Source organism: Accipiter gentilis, chromosome 26 (genome assembly GCF_929443795.1).
Source record: "Accipiter gentilis chromosome 26, bAccGen1.1, whole genome shotgun sequence".
NCBI lineage: Eukaryota > Metazoa > Chordata > Aves > Accipitriformes > Accipitridae > Astur > Astur gentilis.
This window is the reverse complement of record NC_064905.1, coordinates 5,311,378-5,329,243: the sequence shown is the minus strand read 5'-3', so window position 1 is coordinate 5,329,243 and position 17,866 is coordinate 5,311,378. Positions and strand designations below refer to the sequence as shown.

Sequence of the window (17,866 nt, the reverse complement as noted above, 5' to 3'; positions counted from 1 at the left end):
GGCCATGTGTTCTTGTCCTTAGATAATGCTCCTTCTGTATATAGTTTAATAGCAATTATCCTTCCGAAAGGTTTGAAAATGTATTTACTTGACAACAGGTAGCTACTACTTCTGGGATACAGCAAGATAGCTAGGCATTACAAGATCACAGCATTAAGACGAGGAGTGGTAAGAGTGCACCCCACCGAAACTAGTGCAGGTAAACACTAGAGACAGGGAACAGCACTGCAGGGGGCCAGGCCAAGTCTTTGTGGTGAGTACCCTCCATTTTGCTAAAGCACTTGGAAGAGTTCATATGCTCAGATGGCCAGCAGGTTCTTTTGGATGTTGTGTTACGCCCTCCCCACTGACATCCTCTTGGGCTGTATAGATGCATTAGCATAGGCAAGTGCTTCCATTTTCAACCATGTAAGGCCTCTGAATTTGTTATCCATAAGTAACTCCACTGTTAAAGATGGTCTTAAACCAAAACCAGGATCTTTGTTTAAACCTGTGTTAGGAGGAAAGTTGCTATACCAGGTGATGTAGTTGGAGAGATGGACAAAATCTGTCTTAAAGCTTAGCGTAGGTTAGGACCAATTGCTCTGGGATAATTTAATCAATTACTTTAATTAAACAGTCTGCAGTGGAAGGGCAGCTGGCTTCCATGGGAATGCTACACACAGAGAGGTGGCACATGCAGGACAGTGAGGGTTTAATGGGCAATAAAAAAAGTCTCCACTGAGCCCATGACTTCTGGTATCCAATAGTCCTTTATTTCAGGTCTCGGGTTTGTCCTGTGAATGCATTTTTGTAGGTACCTTTTGAGAATTAGTATTGATCCACAATGCTCATCCATTAACAAAACTTTTCCACGTGATTACTTCCCAAGTTCCCTGTGTATAAATTGCTGCGGAGTTGGTATCTTTTATGCTGTGCTGGAGGGAGAAATTGTGATGGCCTCAACAGCAGATTAGCTTTGATTCATAATGCTCTTCAATAGCCTGTGACATTCTTAATAGGAGCCAATTATAAAAGTTCAGCTCCGTACAAAGCAAGATTAGCCAGTTTTCTGATTTACAAGTGCACATTCGGCATTCTTTTAGGAAAGTGTTATTAAAGGGAATTATTTACAAAAGGCTTGACCAACACCAAGTGAGATTGGTGAGAGTTTCTACTAGTGGCTTCAATGATCTCATTAGAAAAAGCCCAAAGACTTTCTCAGTCTATTATTGTTCTGCTGACTTTTGTATTTAGAACAGGCTGACTGAAAAATTCAAGAACTCCGTGTTACCCAAAGAGAGAGATTTCAACATTCTGTCCAGAATAGACCTAGTGGGGGGTTCTGGCAAAAACAAATCAATTGGGCAGAGCACAGCCTTTATGCTGTCTCACATATCCAGACACCTAATCAGAGGGACAGTCATTATTCTGGGCATCTGTTCCCCACCCCATTTGCTCCTCTTCCCCCCAAAATCAGTACCGAATGTGAAAAAAATTCTTAACTGAAGTTTGGTCAATTCTAATACCTTTCTAATACTGAAGCTCTGGCTTCAGTTTCTCATGAGAAAACTATTAGCCAAGAAGTTCATTATCAGCTTGTGTGTTAACATGGTTTGGAGGTTTAATCTTTTTTTCTCCCAAAAAATTGTAGACCTCTATAAAATTTCCAGTGGAAAGACCTCTCATTTACAGTATATTTAAACCTACTGACTATTGATTTGCTTTTTTACCGTGACTGTTTGTGACACTTCCATTGTATTCTTCAACCACGACATTTTGGTGACAGCCAGTTCTGAAAGCTTTAGAAATGACAAACTGATTGTTCTTGCCGTGGCTGTATAACATAGAAACTGCCTATGCTGTGCTGGGGTTAACCTCCCTGGTGTGGCGTGTGAGCTTGTGCTGGCTGTGCGGTGGGGCACTAGTGGACTATGGAGTACAAAGCAGAACAGCAGAGGTGTGGTTTCCAGGCTCTCTGTTCAGGGAAGCAACCTCTGGCAGAGAGGAAAGGCAAACTGCTAGTTTCCGCACCCTGCCTGCCCTTGGAGAGTCCTCTCCAGAGGACGGAATATGATTTGCTTCTGAGAAGACATGCTAAAATCTCAAAGTCCAGAGCAACTCACTATACCTCCAATGTAGAGGGGTGTGTTGAGGCTGACAGGAGACTGTTTCTGGAGTTTTCCTAGGCTTTTGGGCGTCCCCTTGTCCACCACCAGGTTCAGAGTTTGATTCAGCATCACGAGTTCCACACTATGAAACTGCCCATCATTTACTGTTTCCACACTAAAAGAAAAAAAAAAAGAGAATTAGAAGGTGACTTTAACAATGAACTGTGTCTGCTTCTCTGACATCCTGTGTCCCGGTGTTACACCTTGCAAGGCATGGCTCCCATTCCATGCTCCTTTATGGTCACCGTATTCTTGACATTTCTTCTAGCGTGAGCCTCCAAGGTACAAATTTAAACATTGGTGATTCCTGTGCAGGCAGTACCTACAGATATATAACACTTGAGAGGACAGGTAATCAGAATAGTAGCTACTGTAGTTGTGTTTCCCCAGGCAGAAAAGCAAGGGTGTAGCTACATGATATGTTGGCTTTGGTGGCAAAATTACCTAAAATCCCCTATTCTGTGCTCTCAGCCGCAGCTTGCTCCCCTCTGTCACACTGCTTGGTGCCTATATACAAGCTGGATCACTGAAATGATTTCTTCTTGTATGGTTAGCTTAAACGCAAATTATTTCACAGGGGCAGGGAGGGACTGCAGTTTGGGGCAAGAGACAGCAGGGGCCTCTGAAACCAGCACTTCCTCACAGCAGAAGTCTCTTGTAACTACGTGCTAAGGCATAAGGACAGGCTGGGTTTCTTAAAGCCCCAGAAGGAACTCAGGAGGTTTTGGCTTATAAATGACTGGAGTACTTTGTTCAATACAATACAACACAACACAGCACAATACAATACAGTCATACCTGAATGCAAGGAAAACTGACAAAGGGCTACTCCTCTTTGAGAAACATTTAGGTGTAGATTGAGGTCTGAGAACAAGACAGCAGGAATTTGGGGGGGATGACAGGGAGCAGGTAGCCGTCTGAGCAGACAAGGTATTAAAGGCACCGTGTATTTATTGCTCAGGTATTTTTAACACTGATTTTTCAAATGCATGAAGCCTGCAGTGAGTCAGATAACAGCTCTTTGCTAGTCTGCACCACATACCATCTTCACCTTCATGTTCAGTTCAGTCTCCCAGAAATTAAAAGATGCAGTAGTACAATTCAATTTGCATCACACTATCATTTTTTATTTTCAGGGCAGCTTCAGCTCTCAAGCTTTTATGCTGCCTGTTGAAATTCTCTAAAACAACTTGATAACTTCACGCACTCCCAAAAGTAGGGAGGGGCAAGGGTGGGATTACCTGCTCTTGAGCAAAGAGGGTTTCAAATTAGGCTGGTAGTTAGAGATGTGATGGGACATTTCCCCTGCTGTAGATGTAATTAAATGGTACAGCCTCTGTTCCATATGCATGCAAACACCAGTGCATAATGAGAATCTAATAGCAGTAGCGGTTACAGCCAAAATTAGACTGTGGGCTATGTAAACTGCCCACATGCACAGTGTTGCCAACACATCTTAAGCTTGGCCTGTGAGCATCTTTTTCCAAATTCGTCCCGGCAGGCTTGCTAGCTGGGTGGTGGTTCTCTTACGTAAGGATAAAGACAGAAAACACCAACTGTGGGATTTAGGCATCCTGAGATACTGCTTAGCCAAATCTGGATTTGGGATTGCTGCACAAGTGGTAAATACTATACTAAAATGTAAAAGGTTAGTTTTAAGAATGGGTTTCTGCTCATTCAAATGGCCCATAAGCTCAGCATCCTCTCTCAGTAAGTTACAAAGTCATAGGTCAGATTTCTTTCAGGGGTTCTGTAAAGCTGCAATGTAGATGTCTCTATTGCCCAGATTTTCTTTACTATCAGTGGAGAGAAACCGGCACACTTACAGAGTGAATCATCTCTGAGAATGAATCACCTTTTAGATGTGTCCACCTCTCAACCTAGATGACGTGCTGCCCATCTTTAGTGCCCAGTCCTGCAAAACTGATGTGTAAGGGTGGTGTAGCATGGAAATAGGGCCTCAACTTCAGAAACAAAGTACATGACTTCGAAATTACCAGAATTCAGTTGTTCCTGGAAGAAGTTCCATTTTTATGGTGTTTTACAGTAGACCTGACATAACCAATTACGCCTGAGCAATGTCAGGCAGAAATTCAGCACTGAAGGCATTTCTGAGGATGTGCTTCTTTAAGAGCACACAGCTGTTTCAGAACTGAGCTAACGTGCCTCTACAGTGCTGCTGTCCCCACAGGTTTCTGGGATGAATCACAAACACATATGCCTTTAAAAGTTTACGTAAGATTACAGAGGTTATAAGATGACAGCAGTATATGAGCACCTTTATGGTGTAGCTTTACATAAACATGAGGTAAGTTAATTCTGCCACAGAACAGCTCCTGGGAAAGCTCTGCTGGCTGAACTGCTCATCCTTGACCTGCAGGAAAGCAGCTGGGCTGCAGTTCCTGCCCGTCCTCAGGATGGCAAGAGAGCCCAGGGGAGCCAGGTCTCAAGAACCTAGAGCTGATGGTACTGACTGAAGTGTTTTTAAGAAAAAAAAAAAAAAAAAAGAAAAAAAAAAAGTTTAACATTGTACAAAAATCCAGATCCAGTTGATCCAGTAGACAGTCTGGCTCAAAATACAGTCATATCAGGGCCACTGCAAGGGCAGCGAGTTGCGTGGGCTGGGATAAGAGGCTGAGGACTTATGCTGGACTCATTGCCAAAGGTGATGCCGCGCCTGCAACTCCAAAAACCAAGCCTATCATTACCGTTCCTGAGTCTGCTGTGTTGGGGCCCACACCTCTAGCAGACTACTTTATGGATTGACAACTCAAATAAGTTTGAAAACAGCTAGTCCAAAGTTTCTGTTTAGATTTTCTTGAATTCTTCTAAGTATCTGCCACATTACAAGAAACAGCTGTGTTACAGCAATGTGCCGACCGGGTGATTCCTACGTACTCCCTGCATATCTAACTGTTGGGTTGCAGTGCTTAATTCATATGGGTAAACTACTTTGACTTCCAGCTGAAAGGTGCGAGATAAATGGAAATGCGTATTTGTAATTGTTAGTCTATGCAGAAGTGCCAACGAAAGGAAGAAGTATAGCCAAAACCCATCAGCTCTGAGAGCTGAGCATTGAGGAGGTGGGATGGATGGCTGTAAGACAGGGAACCCTTCCCCAGTGGGATCTGTATCTGAAGGTAACGCATAAACCCACATCGTTATCTGAAGAAGGCCAAGCTATGACCATTTGTCGGAGGACAACGTTATCATGTCTGGCAGGGCTGGCTCTTCCCTGGGCCAGGATTTCACAGGCATTAATCACCTACTCCTCCACAGCATGTGCTTTTTCCAGATTATGCCTTAGCTAACAGGCAAACAAAAGTCTGTGTGTCCTGGCGATGGAAGCAGCCACCCCACGTGGTGCTCACGCCTTTCAGCGTACCCAGGGCTGGTAGTTTTGCCGGAAAGGGAGTGAGAGGTCCCTGTCCGTAGGTACCTGTGGATGAATACTACTCAGTTCTGACTATTTCACTTTTTAACTCCGAATTAAAATAATCTGTGCCTGGACTTTGAGAAACAAAGTAACTTGCAGCCATCGCCCGCCAGGGCAGTTTTGTAAAGCAGATAAAGTCCAAACAGGCAAAGCACTCATTTGCTTTTTGAGAAGACGCAGACACATGATAGAAAAGCTGAGTGTGGACGGCCAGGACGGCAGAAAATCCCCAGCCGGGAGATACTTGTGTTAAAGCACTTATTGCTGTTGCTGACAGAAAGACATTAAGATGCCCTTGGATTTTGAAAGAGATGGAGACAACATCGGGGGAGAAAAACAGGGGTGAGAGAAAAGCCGTATGAACTCTCCTCGGAGCCTCTTGTGTAGCTGGGCCTTTAGGAGACTCAGCAATCGTCTGAGGCAGCTGGAGACAGTGGCTTGGCTGGAGATGAAGGGAAGAAAGCCACAGACGCCGAGCAGCGCATCGCAACGCGGCTCGCGGCACAAACTTGCTGCGCTCGGCTTTTTTTCAAGGGGCCTCTCCCTGACCCAGCTCTCTGCAAGGGTTTCATTAAAATCTTAATTGAATTCTTATTGGGGGTCAGGTGGTCTCACCGAGCTCTTCCTCCCGAAACAGCCTGCGGTGCGTCAATACCCGCCCCGGAGTCGGGGATCACCGCCTGTCGGCAGCAGCCCCGCGCCGCGCCCGCACCGCGCCCGCTGCCAGAGGGCTCAGGGCCGCGGGCGCTGGACCCGCCGGGCCGGCACCGCCGGCGCTGTGCCGAACGCCGGCCGCCGGGCTCGGAGCGGGACGCCGGGCTGTAAACCCGGCGGGGGCTCCGTCGAGCCCCGCGGCGGGGGCCGGGGCGGCGGCGGCGGCGGGCGGGCGGCAGAGGGCGCCGGAGCACCGCGGAGCGGACGGCGGCGCCCGGGGACGGCGCGGCCGGGCCCGCGCCTTCCTCCTCCTCCTCCTCCTCCTCCTTCTCCTCCTCCTCCTGCTCCTCCTGCTCCTCTCCCGCCGCCGGGAGGGATGCTCACCGCCCCGTCCGCTACCCAGCCTTGCACCCGCTCGCTCGCTCGGGACAGGGACCCGCAGGAGCTTGTGTAAGCTGCTCGGGCAGGTTCGGTTTGGCTGGCTGCTCCCGATTGCGTTACTGCTGCAGATCTCGCCGTGTCACGCAGCCGGCAGCTGACTTGACGTTACCCAACTCCTTCCTTTTTGCAAAGGTTTTTCATGCTTTATGGTTAAATCAAGGCAATACGTCTGAGCAAAGCCAGGGAGAGGGGAAAGGAACTGACGGAAGAAGCCGAGGGGCTGCTAGATTTGAGCCAGCTGCTTTTCTCGGGGGCGCTAGCAAACCAAGGCCTGGCTCCTGAGATTTTTCCAAGCTATCAAAAAAGACCGTCAGGAGTTTTTAGCCAACTTCCAACTTCCAGCACCATTGGATGTTATGTAGTTTGCAATACATTCTTGTTGGAAAAGAAGGGAGGAATTATGTTTGAAGTGTAAGCAAGGATTTTCAGGAATTTAATAATTAAACTTGCTAAAAAGTAAGCAGTAAAAGGAATCAAAAGACCGGTTTTATGTCACAGAGAGATTCTTCAGGACCCAGGAACTGCTTCTCATACTGCAAGCAGCAGTCTGGTGAGGGCCCATCTCGTCAGACGTTTCATAGACTCTATTCACAGTCTCTACAGGACCTTCACTTGAGTCTCGTTACAAACTTGATGCTGAGAAACCGTTTCGGTTCCCTTCCGAGTGTAATCACTTCAGGTCCCTTAAAGTATTCATCTTGAGGGAAAGGAAGTAATGCACAGCCAAACGGGGAGCGTTGGCAGGAGGATTCCTCCAGATAGCAGTGCCGTGAACCGATCTGAGTCGGAGCTGGCTGCCCGGGGACCCCCCCAGGTGCTGACGAGGGGTAGCTGCTGCCCGCAGTGCCCTGCCTGCCCAGCAAAGGGGACACGCTTGCTGCTCCTTAACCAGCAGCACCCCTTACCTTTCTCTTCTCCATTACACTCGTCTTTTCATAGCCCAGGTTACACGTCCTGCACAATCTATTACATTGCTTCCATCAAGGTTACCGCACTGAGAGCTGGCCACGGCATCTGATCCGATTTGGAAAAGAATAAAGAAAGAGGAAAATACTGGGCACGTGAGGAGAGCCCAGCTTCCAAAGCTCATGAGAAGGCCCTGGGTCCAGCACCTTCTGTTCCCTCTGTGCTCAGGCGGGAAGCTCAGACCTGCCCTCACAGGGAAGACAGGCCACTAGAGAGGGCTCTATGAAAGTGTCATTGAAATTTCTATCGCGGGGAGCTGGCCTCATCTGTCAGAGCAATTCCAGCAAGATGAGCCGATGGACCCATTGTGCAGGGCACTGCACACAGGCCCTGGACACAGCCTCTGCTGGGGTCTTAGACTCCAGAACACAAAAGAAATTAAGGGAAAGGGTTGTGTGTTAAACATAACCCCCCAGAGAATATATAAAAGAACTGATTTCCCCTCTTGGTTTTCATCTATTTCTCTTCTCCCTCCTGTATTTTCTTTCCCCTCTACTCCAGTCCCAAGCACACAAAGACGTTATAAACACGGACTCCCCTTGCTCTAATACCCATGAGAGGTTTAGAGCTGAGCCACTACAAATATGCCAGTGAACAGAAATGCATTAAAGGATTAAAGCATTCAATTTGAACTTGTAAAATTTGGGCTTTGGGGTTAGTTTTTTTCACTGACATGTAATATACCTTTAGTGTAGACAGCAGAGAACAGCAGGGCAGAGAAGTCAAAAACAAAAATAGCTTGAAGTATCACAGCAAACCATGTCACTGAGGAAATGTATAACCATCAATTATGCAAATGGCAACATCAAGTCATTAGCTACAGTCTCCAGATCTTCCTGACCTCTGTCTTAATGGGGACATGCCTCATTTGAAGCACAGAACAAAGCAAACACAAGGTTGGTAAGTGATTGGGGAGTGAAGGCCATGGGGAACACTGAACTTAGATAATCTTTGAAAACATTTGAAGTAGAAAGGAATAAGCAGAAATACATGTCCAAAAGAGCTCAAGGAGCTTACCACACATGGGAAGAGCAGGCACCAGGGAAGAGGTACCAAAATCAAGAAACACAAGGTGAGAGCTGCAGTGAACCGCATTGAGATGTTAGCAATTTGGGAGCTGTGAAACTCATACTGTGCCAGGCTGACTTCAGGTATCCGTGGTGATGGTTTTTCACCTTTCTAAGCTACAGTTACCTCCTGCCCTTCATTCCAGTTATAATCAGTCCTTGGCCTAAAATAGATTTAAACTTCTCCATGGCAACAAAGGCAAAATCATAATTGGAGTAGTGTTTGTGCTACCTCTACAATAACACATCACTTCAGGCACTATCATCTTCAGATGCCAAATAAAAACCACATGTGGAGAAAAAAGTATGAAAAAATGCTAATGGAACACAAGACTAGGGAAGTAAGAGGTGAAAGACATATACTGTAGCACTCAAGTTCATTTTCAGCTTAAAATATACTCTCTTTTGTTATGTTCAGTCCCGTTTTACATGACTCGAGCGTTAGGTCTCCTAGGCTGAGAGCACTCGACATTAAGATTTTTTTCCTTGATACCTCTGTTTTCATTTGCTTGGTTTTATACCTTTTCTCCTACTTACAACTGTGTAGACCACCCCAAACTCCCATCTTTCTCTTCTTGGTGTTTACAGCCCTTAAACACTGGCAGCTGATTACCGTATCTCCCTTAATGATCGTTTGGCCAGGCTATGCATATCTAATTTCCAGTCATAATTCAATTCCTGCAGCACCCCTGCCAACAGTGAAAGTTATTGTATTACAGACCTTCTAAGGGAAAAGCAAGCAGCTTTTTTTATACCCCTGCAACATGCAATTAACACAGTCCTGACCCCTTTCCCTAGATTATTCATAAAAAGGTCAGATTCATAGCCAGGGTAAACACTCCTCGTTTGCAGTGAATTCTCACAGTGTCCCTGACACGGGCAAGAGGTCTGATACCTCCCTCCGCCCCCACTGTTGGGGAGCCGAAGCTGCGCTGATCTTCTGCAGTATCACCGTGTCTCTGCAGAGCTGAATACTTCATTCTGCTAACTGAGAATTTGTTAAACACAAGCGTAATAGCAGTAAAAATAGCTTGAATGAACTCTTCAAGTCCAAGGCCTCTCCTGAATGACAGATTGCAGCGTTACTGCCTTCCCATCTTACTCCACCAGAACGAGTTTGCACATCACGGCACACAGCGTATTGCGGTGCAATGAGCTATTGCATCTTGGTGTCTTTACTGTAACATGCATCATATAAAATAACAAATCCAGTACATACAGAGCGTAAAAACAATCACATACAGATTCTGCAATGCTATTGGGACTCATTAAATCAGTTATCCTTACAAAAATAAAGACACTGCAAACAGCAGAGAAGGCGGCAGACCCTGGCACAGCAGCAGGGCCAGTGACAGCAGGGAGTGCCACGTCCCCCCCAGCGCAGAGCCGGCGCTGTACGTGTCCAGTTGCGTGGCACACACCAGGATGTGCTGCGGCACAGCCCCCCGCCCCGCCAAGACTCAGAACAGAACAGCGCGCTTGGGTTTGCTTTTTAGCACCACTATCAAACGCTACTGAAAACAGCTCTGCCATTCAAGTGCCTATCAAATCTCAGGTTCTGATGAGCAAATCCATCAAGTGTCTTCGCAGAGTCATTTCATCAGGGGGAATACTTTACACCTTCTATCCCCTTTTCAGGTCTGGAAAATACAAAGGTATCTGCCATTTAGCAGGAGGGAGCGGGGCCCGCTACAGAACACAATTAAAAGGGCTCCTAATTAGAGTGACACAGAATGGTGGGGTTTATCTGAAATTGGAGGCTAAGCCCAAACAAACAAAAAAAGAAGCTGTAATTATTTAGAAACCTGATGCATGGTCAGGAAATGAAATTGTTTCCACCTCATCTGTGGCAGCGTACCTACAGCTGTATGGCTCTACTTCCACAAAAATAAACAAAATCCATTGCTATTTGACAACCAGAATAGCAGTTGCCATATCCACCTTTTCCAGCAGCACTGGGACATGCTGGCAAATGCAGGGCTGTGGGTCACGTTTCTATACTGGGAAGAAGCACTGAAATAATTGTGCACAGAACCAGGCTGCACCTCCGTGATCACCCTCAGTGCCAGTTCTGCATGCACTTCTAACAGAGACTGTATCTATTGAATCCAGAGCCTGGCGCTTGGTATAAATGGGATATAAATCTATCACACATGGTATACATCTAAACTTTATGTTAGTCATCATGTTTACAAGAAATTTATAGGCAGAAAAAAATAAACATGTTATATTAGCTTGCTACATGTTGTTGTAAGGCAAAACCCTCACAATTCAAGACATGAGCCAGTCATTAGTGCATAGGAAGTTTATAAAGTCATTTTGACTATGATTAAGCTTATTCCACCATTGTCTGTTACAAGAATACTTCAATCTTCCTCTGATATAATCAGTATTAATGAACTTTGGGAATATACTACTGGACTAACAACCTGCGATATAGCAAGAAAATACCTTTTAAAATACGTTTGCACACCTTTCTCCTAGTTACTCAGTGGAAACAGAGTTCAGCCCAAGAGCATGTTTCCAACACACAGAAACCAAACTGACTGCTCAGAATGTAGACTAACATCAGCACTAATTTATGAGGCTCAGGAGCCACCAGGACCACTCTCACAGTTTCACTGATGCTCTCACTAGAAGAAGCAGTGAGGCCACGTTACAGACAGACTAATGACTAAATCAGGTTATCTGCTGGGGTGGAAGAAATGGTTCTTATTTCACAATTACTTTTGGTTTGGCTGGGCAGTTTTAAGGCTTGAACTGAACTGGCTAAAACTCAACCGAGCTACAGACTTTAACAAACATGGGAAAACCTTCATTTATAATGTAAGTTTCTGCATTTTCAACAGCAATTTTCTTTTGATGATAGAGATATATTATTTTTAGTCATAGTCAAATCACTGTAGAGAACAACTTTTGGCTTCACCATTCATTTTTACATAAACCCAAGGCTACTTTGAACATGAAAACCAGCAAGTACCTGCAAGGTGCTGAGCTACGTCCAGAGTTCAGCAAACTTCCAAGAGCAAACATCTTCCTTCTTGATGCTCTTGACAATACTTAATGGTATTAACTGAATGGTTAATACTCTCCACTTGCAAAGTAAAATGTCATAACTGGGAAGGATTTGCTTTCCATCTTTAGGCATAATCCTCTGAAGCGTCCAATGCAGTCAGGAGAAAGAGGAGCTGCATGGGGTCAGTATGCTGTGAAGTTAGACTCTGACTAGAGGCTGAACTCAGAGAATTTTAATGCATTGATTCATTTTGGGTGTTGCCCCCCCCCCGCCCCGACTTTTGTTTAGTTATGAACTATCTCTATCTCATCACCTCTCATTTCTTTTTGGGATTAGTACTGGCATCTTGCTGACTTCACTACATTTTTATTATTCTGTGCTGAAAGAAATCAACATTATAATGTTATTGTACTAAAGTTATATGTAGATGTGTGCTCTGCACTCTGCTGTTTTGCATAATTCTTCCTAAAAGGCTGCTGATCAACAAAGCAACTAGCAGGGATGGACACAGCATATCTGGCTTCCCTCCTGTCCCCTTCAGCTGGGAGAGAGCTGCCGGGAGGTAGAGGTGGAGCTGTGCAGAGGACAGGTATGCAGTGACTAAAGTAACAGGGTACGGACCAGCTTATGGGCGTATGGTTTAGAAAACAACATCAAATCAATTTGCTTACATAATACGCAGACTGCTGACAATTTGCTTGTATGTTGTCTATGCGTTAAAGGCAGCACAGTCTGCTTAAAAAGTGATTTGGGAGGAGGAGGACTGTCTTCTGCCACCTGCTTAAAGTTGATTTGGGTCTGCAGCAGCATTCTGATTTTTTAAAAAAGCAATGATAAAGGTGACAGTGATGGTGTCGATGGCCACATTCCTAATCAAAAGGATACAAATAACATCTCTGCTTTGAGTTCAAGTGGTCATAATACAAGTTAATTCAAAGAATGAGTTAAAATGGCATGAAACCCTTTGTGGCAGAGGAGCAGCTACTGAGTTTACTGCTTTCACAGACTGTGGCCTAAATTCTCCAAAGTTCAATGGTGAGCGCTGAGGGGAAGACAAAACCAAGCATGTGCCTGCCTTGGTCATGGGGCTTTGGGCAAGTTGGCAGCTCATGCATGTTGGCCGCACCTGTGTGTACTGGTGCAGCCCAGCCTCAGTTGACAGGGGACATCTGAGTGTAACTTCGACCGATAGCCCCAGATATTGGGCCCTGAAGAAGGTGACCTGGGATGCAGAGAATGTAGCTTTTATTTTTGTCACTACCACAGGGCTAGTGGCTTTCGATGATCTATTCCTAACTTCCCATACCTGGTACACAGACGCGTCAGCACCGACTTGCTTTGTGAAAAGTTTTCCCTTCCGATAAAACATCCCACTCTGAAACACCTCACACGTATGTGTAAGGTTAGAAATAAAGCTGTTGGTCTGCAGCACAGTGTTTCTGGGTGCTCAGATATTACACTGAAAAGAATGAGCTGAGTGGAGGTGAGGAGAGAGAGGAGAGATGAGAAACTATAACTCTTGCAAGAGACATTGAAGAGATTTACAGAGAAAAAAAAGTAAATTGGCTTAACAAGATTTTGCCTGCTAAGTCCTCAGGCAGCCTGAAGGACAAAACTTTACCCTTCTTAAGCTTCATCTCAGCAGAATAAAGTTTATGAATTTCATGAAAGCAAATATTTGATTCTGAACCTAATGATAAAAGTTAGGTGGTGTTTTAAGGTCTTGGCCTTACATTTTCACTGTCCTATTACACAAAAATCCAAGAAAAAACTATGGAAATGCAATGTTTGTAGTTTGGCAAGAACTCACACATTTGTCTTTTTTGTCCCCCTTAAATACACCAAGGCCCCTTATAAAGGCAAAAAATAATTCATCTGTCCTTTGCCTTGGCTCATGCAAGATGTATAAGTACATTCAAATTTTACAACTTTTACTGTGCAGGTCAGAGATTAATACTGGCTTCTTTCAGTTTATTTGATGCAAAATCCCGAAGGAGTACCTGAAAAAATAAGTGTGCGAGATAGAGAGAATAAAATTAATTGCAAATATGCAGAACTGTTAAGAGCTCAGTGACATCTCATAGAAATCTCTGAAAAACAGTCTATTTAGAGACCATCCAGAAGTATCAAACGGGAATCCCACGAGGGACAGGCACAGCGCAAGCTGCAGACTGTGAAAGTATTAGGAAGAAAAGGACCAGTCATGCAGTGAGCTCTGCAAAGAGACTTTTGGTAAAAACTGGGTTTGACAAGCTCTAATAATGATCCTCAGAATAATTAATGCTTTTACTCCTCCAGCACATTCCTCCCTAGAAGGCAGTGAATTAATGGTGAAGCCTTCTAGGCTTTTTTTGCAGATAAGCAATTGCAGCTAAAGAGAGGCAATTACACAAAAATCCCGTCTCCTGTATCTTTGGAAGGTGTGGAAGTGTTTCCATCACCAAAGCAACTGTTCAACCTCAGCTCCAGAAGAGTGGAGGAAAAGTCTATGAAATCTGAGTAGAGGACCAAAGTCCTTGAGTACTACCAATTTCCATTAAGGAGTGGCATGACCAAGGACCTGTTGTTGGATAATGAGTACCGGTAGCCACGTGGGCTGCTCCCCGGGCTCCAGCCGCCACGGACAGAGGCTGAGTGATGTGGAAGGGCATGGGCAGTTTGCAGATGCTGCTGGGGTAAGAGCCTGGTGCTACTCCACAGCCTGGAGGGAGAAGGGAGAAAGAACCTCACCCTCCGGAGACCCACAGCACATTTCTGAAACACTTTTTCTAATTCTTGTGCATTTCTGTAATTTTGTGCACAGAGAACCAGATTTAATTTGTCATCGCACAGTCATCACATATGAGGCAGATACAGTAAGAATTTAAGCTCCCTTATTTCAGGCCTTTTAACCACAAGAACATCAATCTATGCTATGTAACAATTAGCCCGAGCATGAGAACTGCATGACACAATCTGTAAGAATTATTTTTAATGATGTAGCATTTTTGAAAACAGATTATGCAAGGATACTTTTAAAAGGAAATATAATGTAACTTGAGTGTAGGCTCTGCAGAAAGACAAATACAATTAATTCTTATGTTTCCTAACTGCCTCCTTTTTCACTGCTGTCAGGAAGCCTGCATGAAAATATACAATTTTACACCAATGATGTCTGCATTTTGCTCTTTACCAGATATGACAGTCTGTATGCAACATGGCAATCTAGGAACTCCGGGGTAACTCCAGCAGTAGTTTGTGTCACATTGCTATTTTCCATTTTTATTGGGAAGGATTAATTTAGAATTGGAATCACTATGACTGTGTAATAGCATAAAAACCATCAGAAAAAAAAAAAGTACAAGTAAGGTCTTATGTCTGGTTCAAGGAACACACGTAGGAAAAAAGGCTGAAAATAGGAAACCCTCCCTATAGAATACAGTTAAACAGACACCAGTATCGATGGCCAAATGCTGAAACTACAGAATTACATGCTCTTTGTTAATTCAAAATTTTAACAGTTGGAGTATGGTGGTAAATAAAAGCACCACATTCCGCATCAGTTGGTATCTTTAAATTAAGGTAGGGTATCTGTGTAAAAGATTTACTTTATTTGAAAAACTCGCTGTTGGCTCAGTACTAAGTCCTGTCATGGCATGGAAGAGTAACTCTCACCAGTGCAGAAACCAGGAGGTCAATAAAGCACTCAGGAACAGATTTCTGTTCTCACTTGTGCATCTATGGAATAATTAAACAGAATAAAAGAAACAACAAATAGGAATCCTACTTCAAAAATGGATCTTCTGTAAGATGTTTACTGTGACATCCAGGAAACCATTATTTTGCAGCTTAGAAGTGAGGAGTTCCAATAACAGACCAGTCAGCTTTTCTTTTTAAAGGGCGAGTTCAACCATTGCATATTCATGCATTAACTTGTATTTCCTTCTAACCTGATGATAAATGACAATGTATTTTAGGTAGTCTTTTCCATTGGACATTTGTTGACCTTTATGTGGCTAGAATGAAAGAAAAGTCCAATGTCAACTTTAACCTTTCTATCCAAACATACCATAGGAACGAATACATGTAAAGCAAATCTGAATGTACAGCGAGTTAATCTTGGGCTTTTCCAGACTAACTTTGTACTGCAGTTCTACTTAAATCTGCCCAAAGTAGCAACTAAGATACAGGAACAGGTCCACTCCAATAGCCAGAGACAACCTGCCTTCACAGAGCAGATAAAATGAATTGCTCTTTCCTGGCATGCCTGCAATCCGCTATTATGCCACAGCCCTGCCCTCAATCTCCTAGCACAGGTTTGAAAAGTGAGGCCACCCACAGAAAACACTAAACCAGCAAGTTCAGAGCACACTCCCCACGTGTCTGGTACAAACCTTCATCCTGGCTGTACACTAGGGAGCTTGGTTTTGGGAGTTTTGCAATGTAACATGATGCATACATCCTTCCAGCACCCTTCTGCTGAATACTACTGAACACTAACATGAAGTATGCCTTACTTGCTGCTGGCTTCCCAAGCTGTCTGACAACAGGTTTTATCTTATCCTTACAGGATATTACCTCTATTAGCCAAGTACTTCACTAATTTTACTGTTCTTAAGTCCTATTAATAAATCTTATCATGGAGAGTCTCACGAAGAATTACAGATAATGTGGCTTGCCAATGACTTCCCACATCCCATCATGGGAGTACCTGAAATAGCCAGCAAAACATCTCAGTTACAGCACAGGACCAGGTCAGTTACAGATTTCCTGCAGCTGTAGCTGGCACAGTTCCCACCAGGCAGTATTTTAAGGCGTCCTCCTCTTTTGGCAGACTCTTCTGAGGAAAAACAAGAGCCAAAGCACTGCTCATCTCTTCCAAGAAGTGCACCCCTTTGGAGGATAGCAGCACCTGATATTGCCCGTGAAGATTAATCTAATAGTCTTTCAAAAGAGCTTCTCAAAGGCAAACAGTCCACTTTTGCTGAGATTGAGATTTAAATGAGGCATCAAAACAACACAGCAAGAAGTAGGCAACAGAGAAGGCAACCTATTTTACCATTTTACTGAAAAATGAAAAATTGTAGAAGTTGCAGAAAAGAGTTCCCCAAATTCTTAAGGTTTAAATAAAATTTATCACACCAAATCAGCCATTTATTTCATCAAAATGCAAGTTAGGAGACAACGTGATTAAAAGTACAGATAAACTCATGGGAGCCAGTAGCAGGTATAAAAGGACTTTCATTTCCCTGGAGAAAGCCTCTACAATATGCAGAAGGTATTAGCAACACAACGTAGAAATTATGGCCAATGCCTGAATAATGGAAATGATTGACCATTGTCCAAGCTACTAAAGGAAATGCAGGATTTGCCATTATTTGGTGTTTTCTTGTCAAAACTTGGTGCCAAGCTGGAAGTCATGTGTTAGCCAAACAGAGCTTACGCCTTAGCTAAAAGTCAAACAGGCTATATAGGGAGGTCAAACCAGATCCACTCATGCCTTCTACCCTTAAATCCTATGATTGTAAGGAGAGAAGCAGGTTTCCTCCCCCTTCCTCAGCCCTTAAGCAAAACAAGTCTTTAATCTATTTAGAGGCCCTTTTTGACATTCTTTAGCTGCAGTTTTTCTCAATCAACCTAATCTTTTCCCATCAAGCTCCATGCTAATCCCATTTTGCTCCACTCCTTAAACTAATAAAAGATTAGAGTGACATTTCAGAAAGGGCATCGTATTAAGCAGCTTCTTTCCCATCTCAACAGATCACACAGTACAAAATGTAGTGAACAGGCCATTAATCTTATGGTAATGAGGTGTCAGTCTGAATGGAGACCTCCTCCTTGATCAATACGAAGGGCGCAGGAATAACGAGGGCACTGCTGCTCACCATCTCTGGCAACTTTGCCAGAAGGCAGCAGATCCATAAGGTGGTGTTGTGATGGTGGCAACAGCTCTTGTCACCACATCGCTCTGCCCTTGACAACAGAGAGCAAGCATCCACACTGATCTGTCACCCTCTGTGCTGCCCACACATAATGAGCTTTTCCCTATGTTCTAATTAGTGGCATAAAACTGTTTAACAGCTTCAGCTTTGCTCTAACGTGAAATCAATTAGGATTAGCAGCCACACACAGAGAAATTTTTCACACCTATCCAGCT

The 17,866-nt window shown here is 44.2% G+C and overlaps 2 protein-coding genes across 3 annotated transcripts in view; both read right to left on the bottom strand.

Annotated features, from left to right (window-relative positions):
- Positions 1–17,866, bottom strand: part of SLIT3 (slit guidance ligand 3) — a 536,826-nt gene that overhangs the window by 7,511 nt on the left and 511,449 nt on the right. For both annotated transcript variants that reach the window (XM_049829395.1, XM_049829396.1), the window contains one exon: positions 2,111–2,265. In XM_049829395.1, coding sequence (XP_049685352.1) covers positions 2,111–2,265 — 155 coding nt within the window. The remainder of the gene's footprint in view (positions 1–2,110; positions 2,266–17,866) is intronic.
- PANK3 (pantothenate kinase 3) overlaps positions 1–17,866 on the bottom strand; it is a 307,492-nt gene that overhangs the window by 41,611 nt on the left and 248,015 nt on the right. The window lies entirely within an intron of this gene.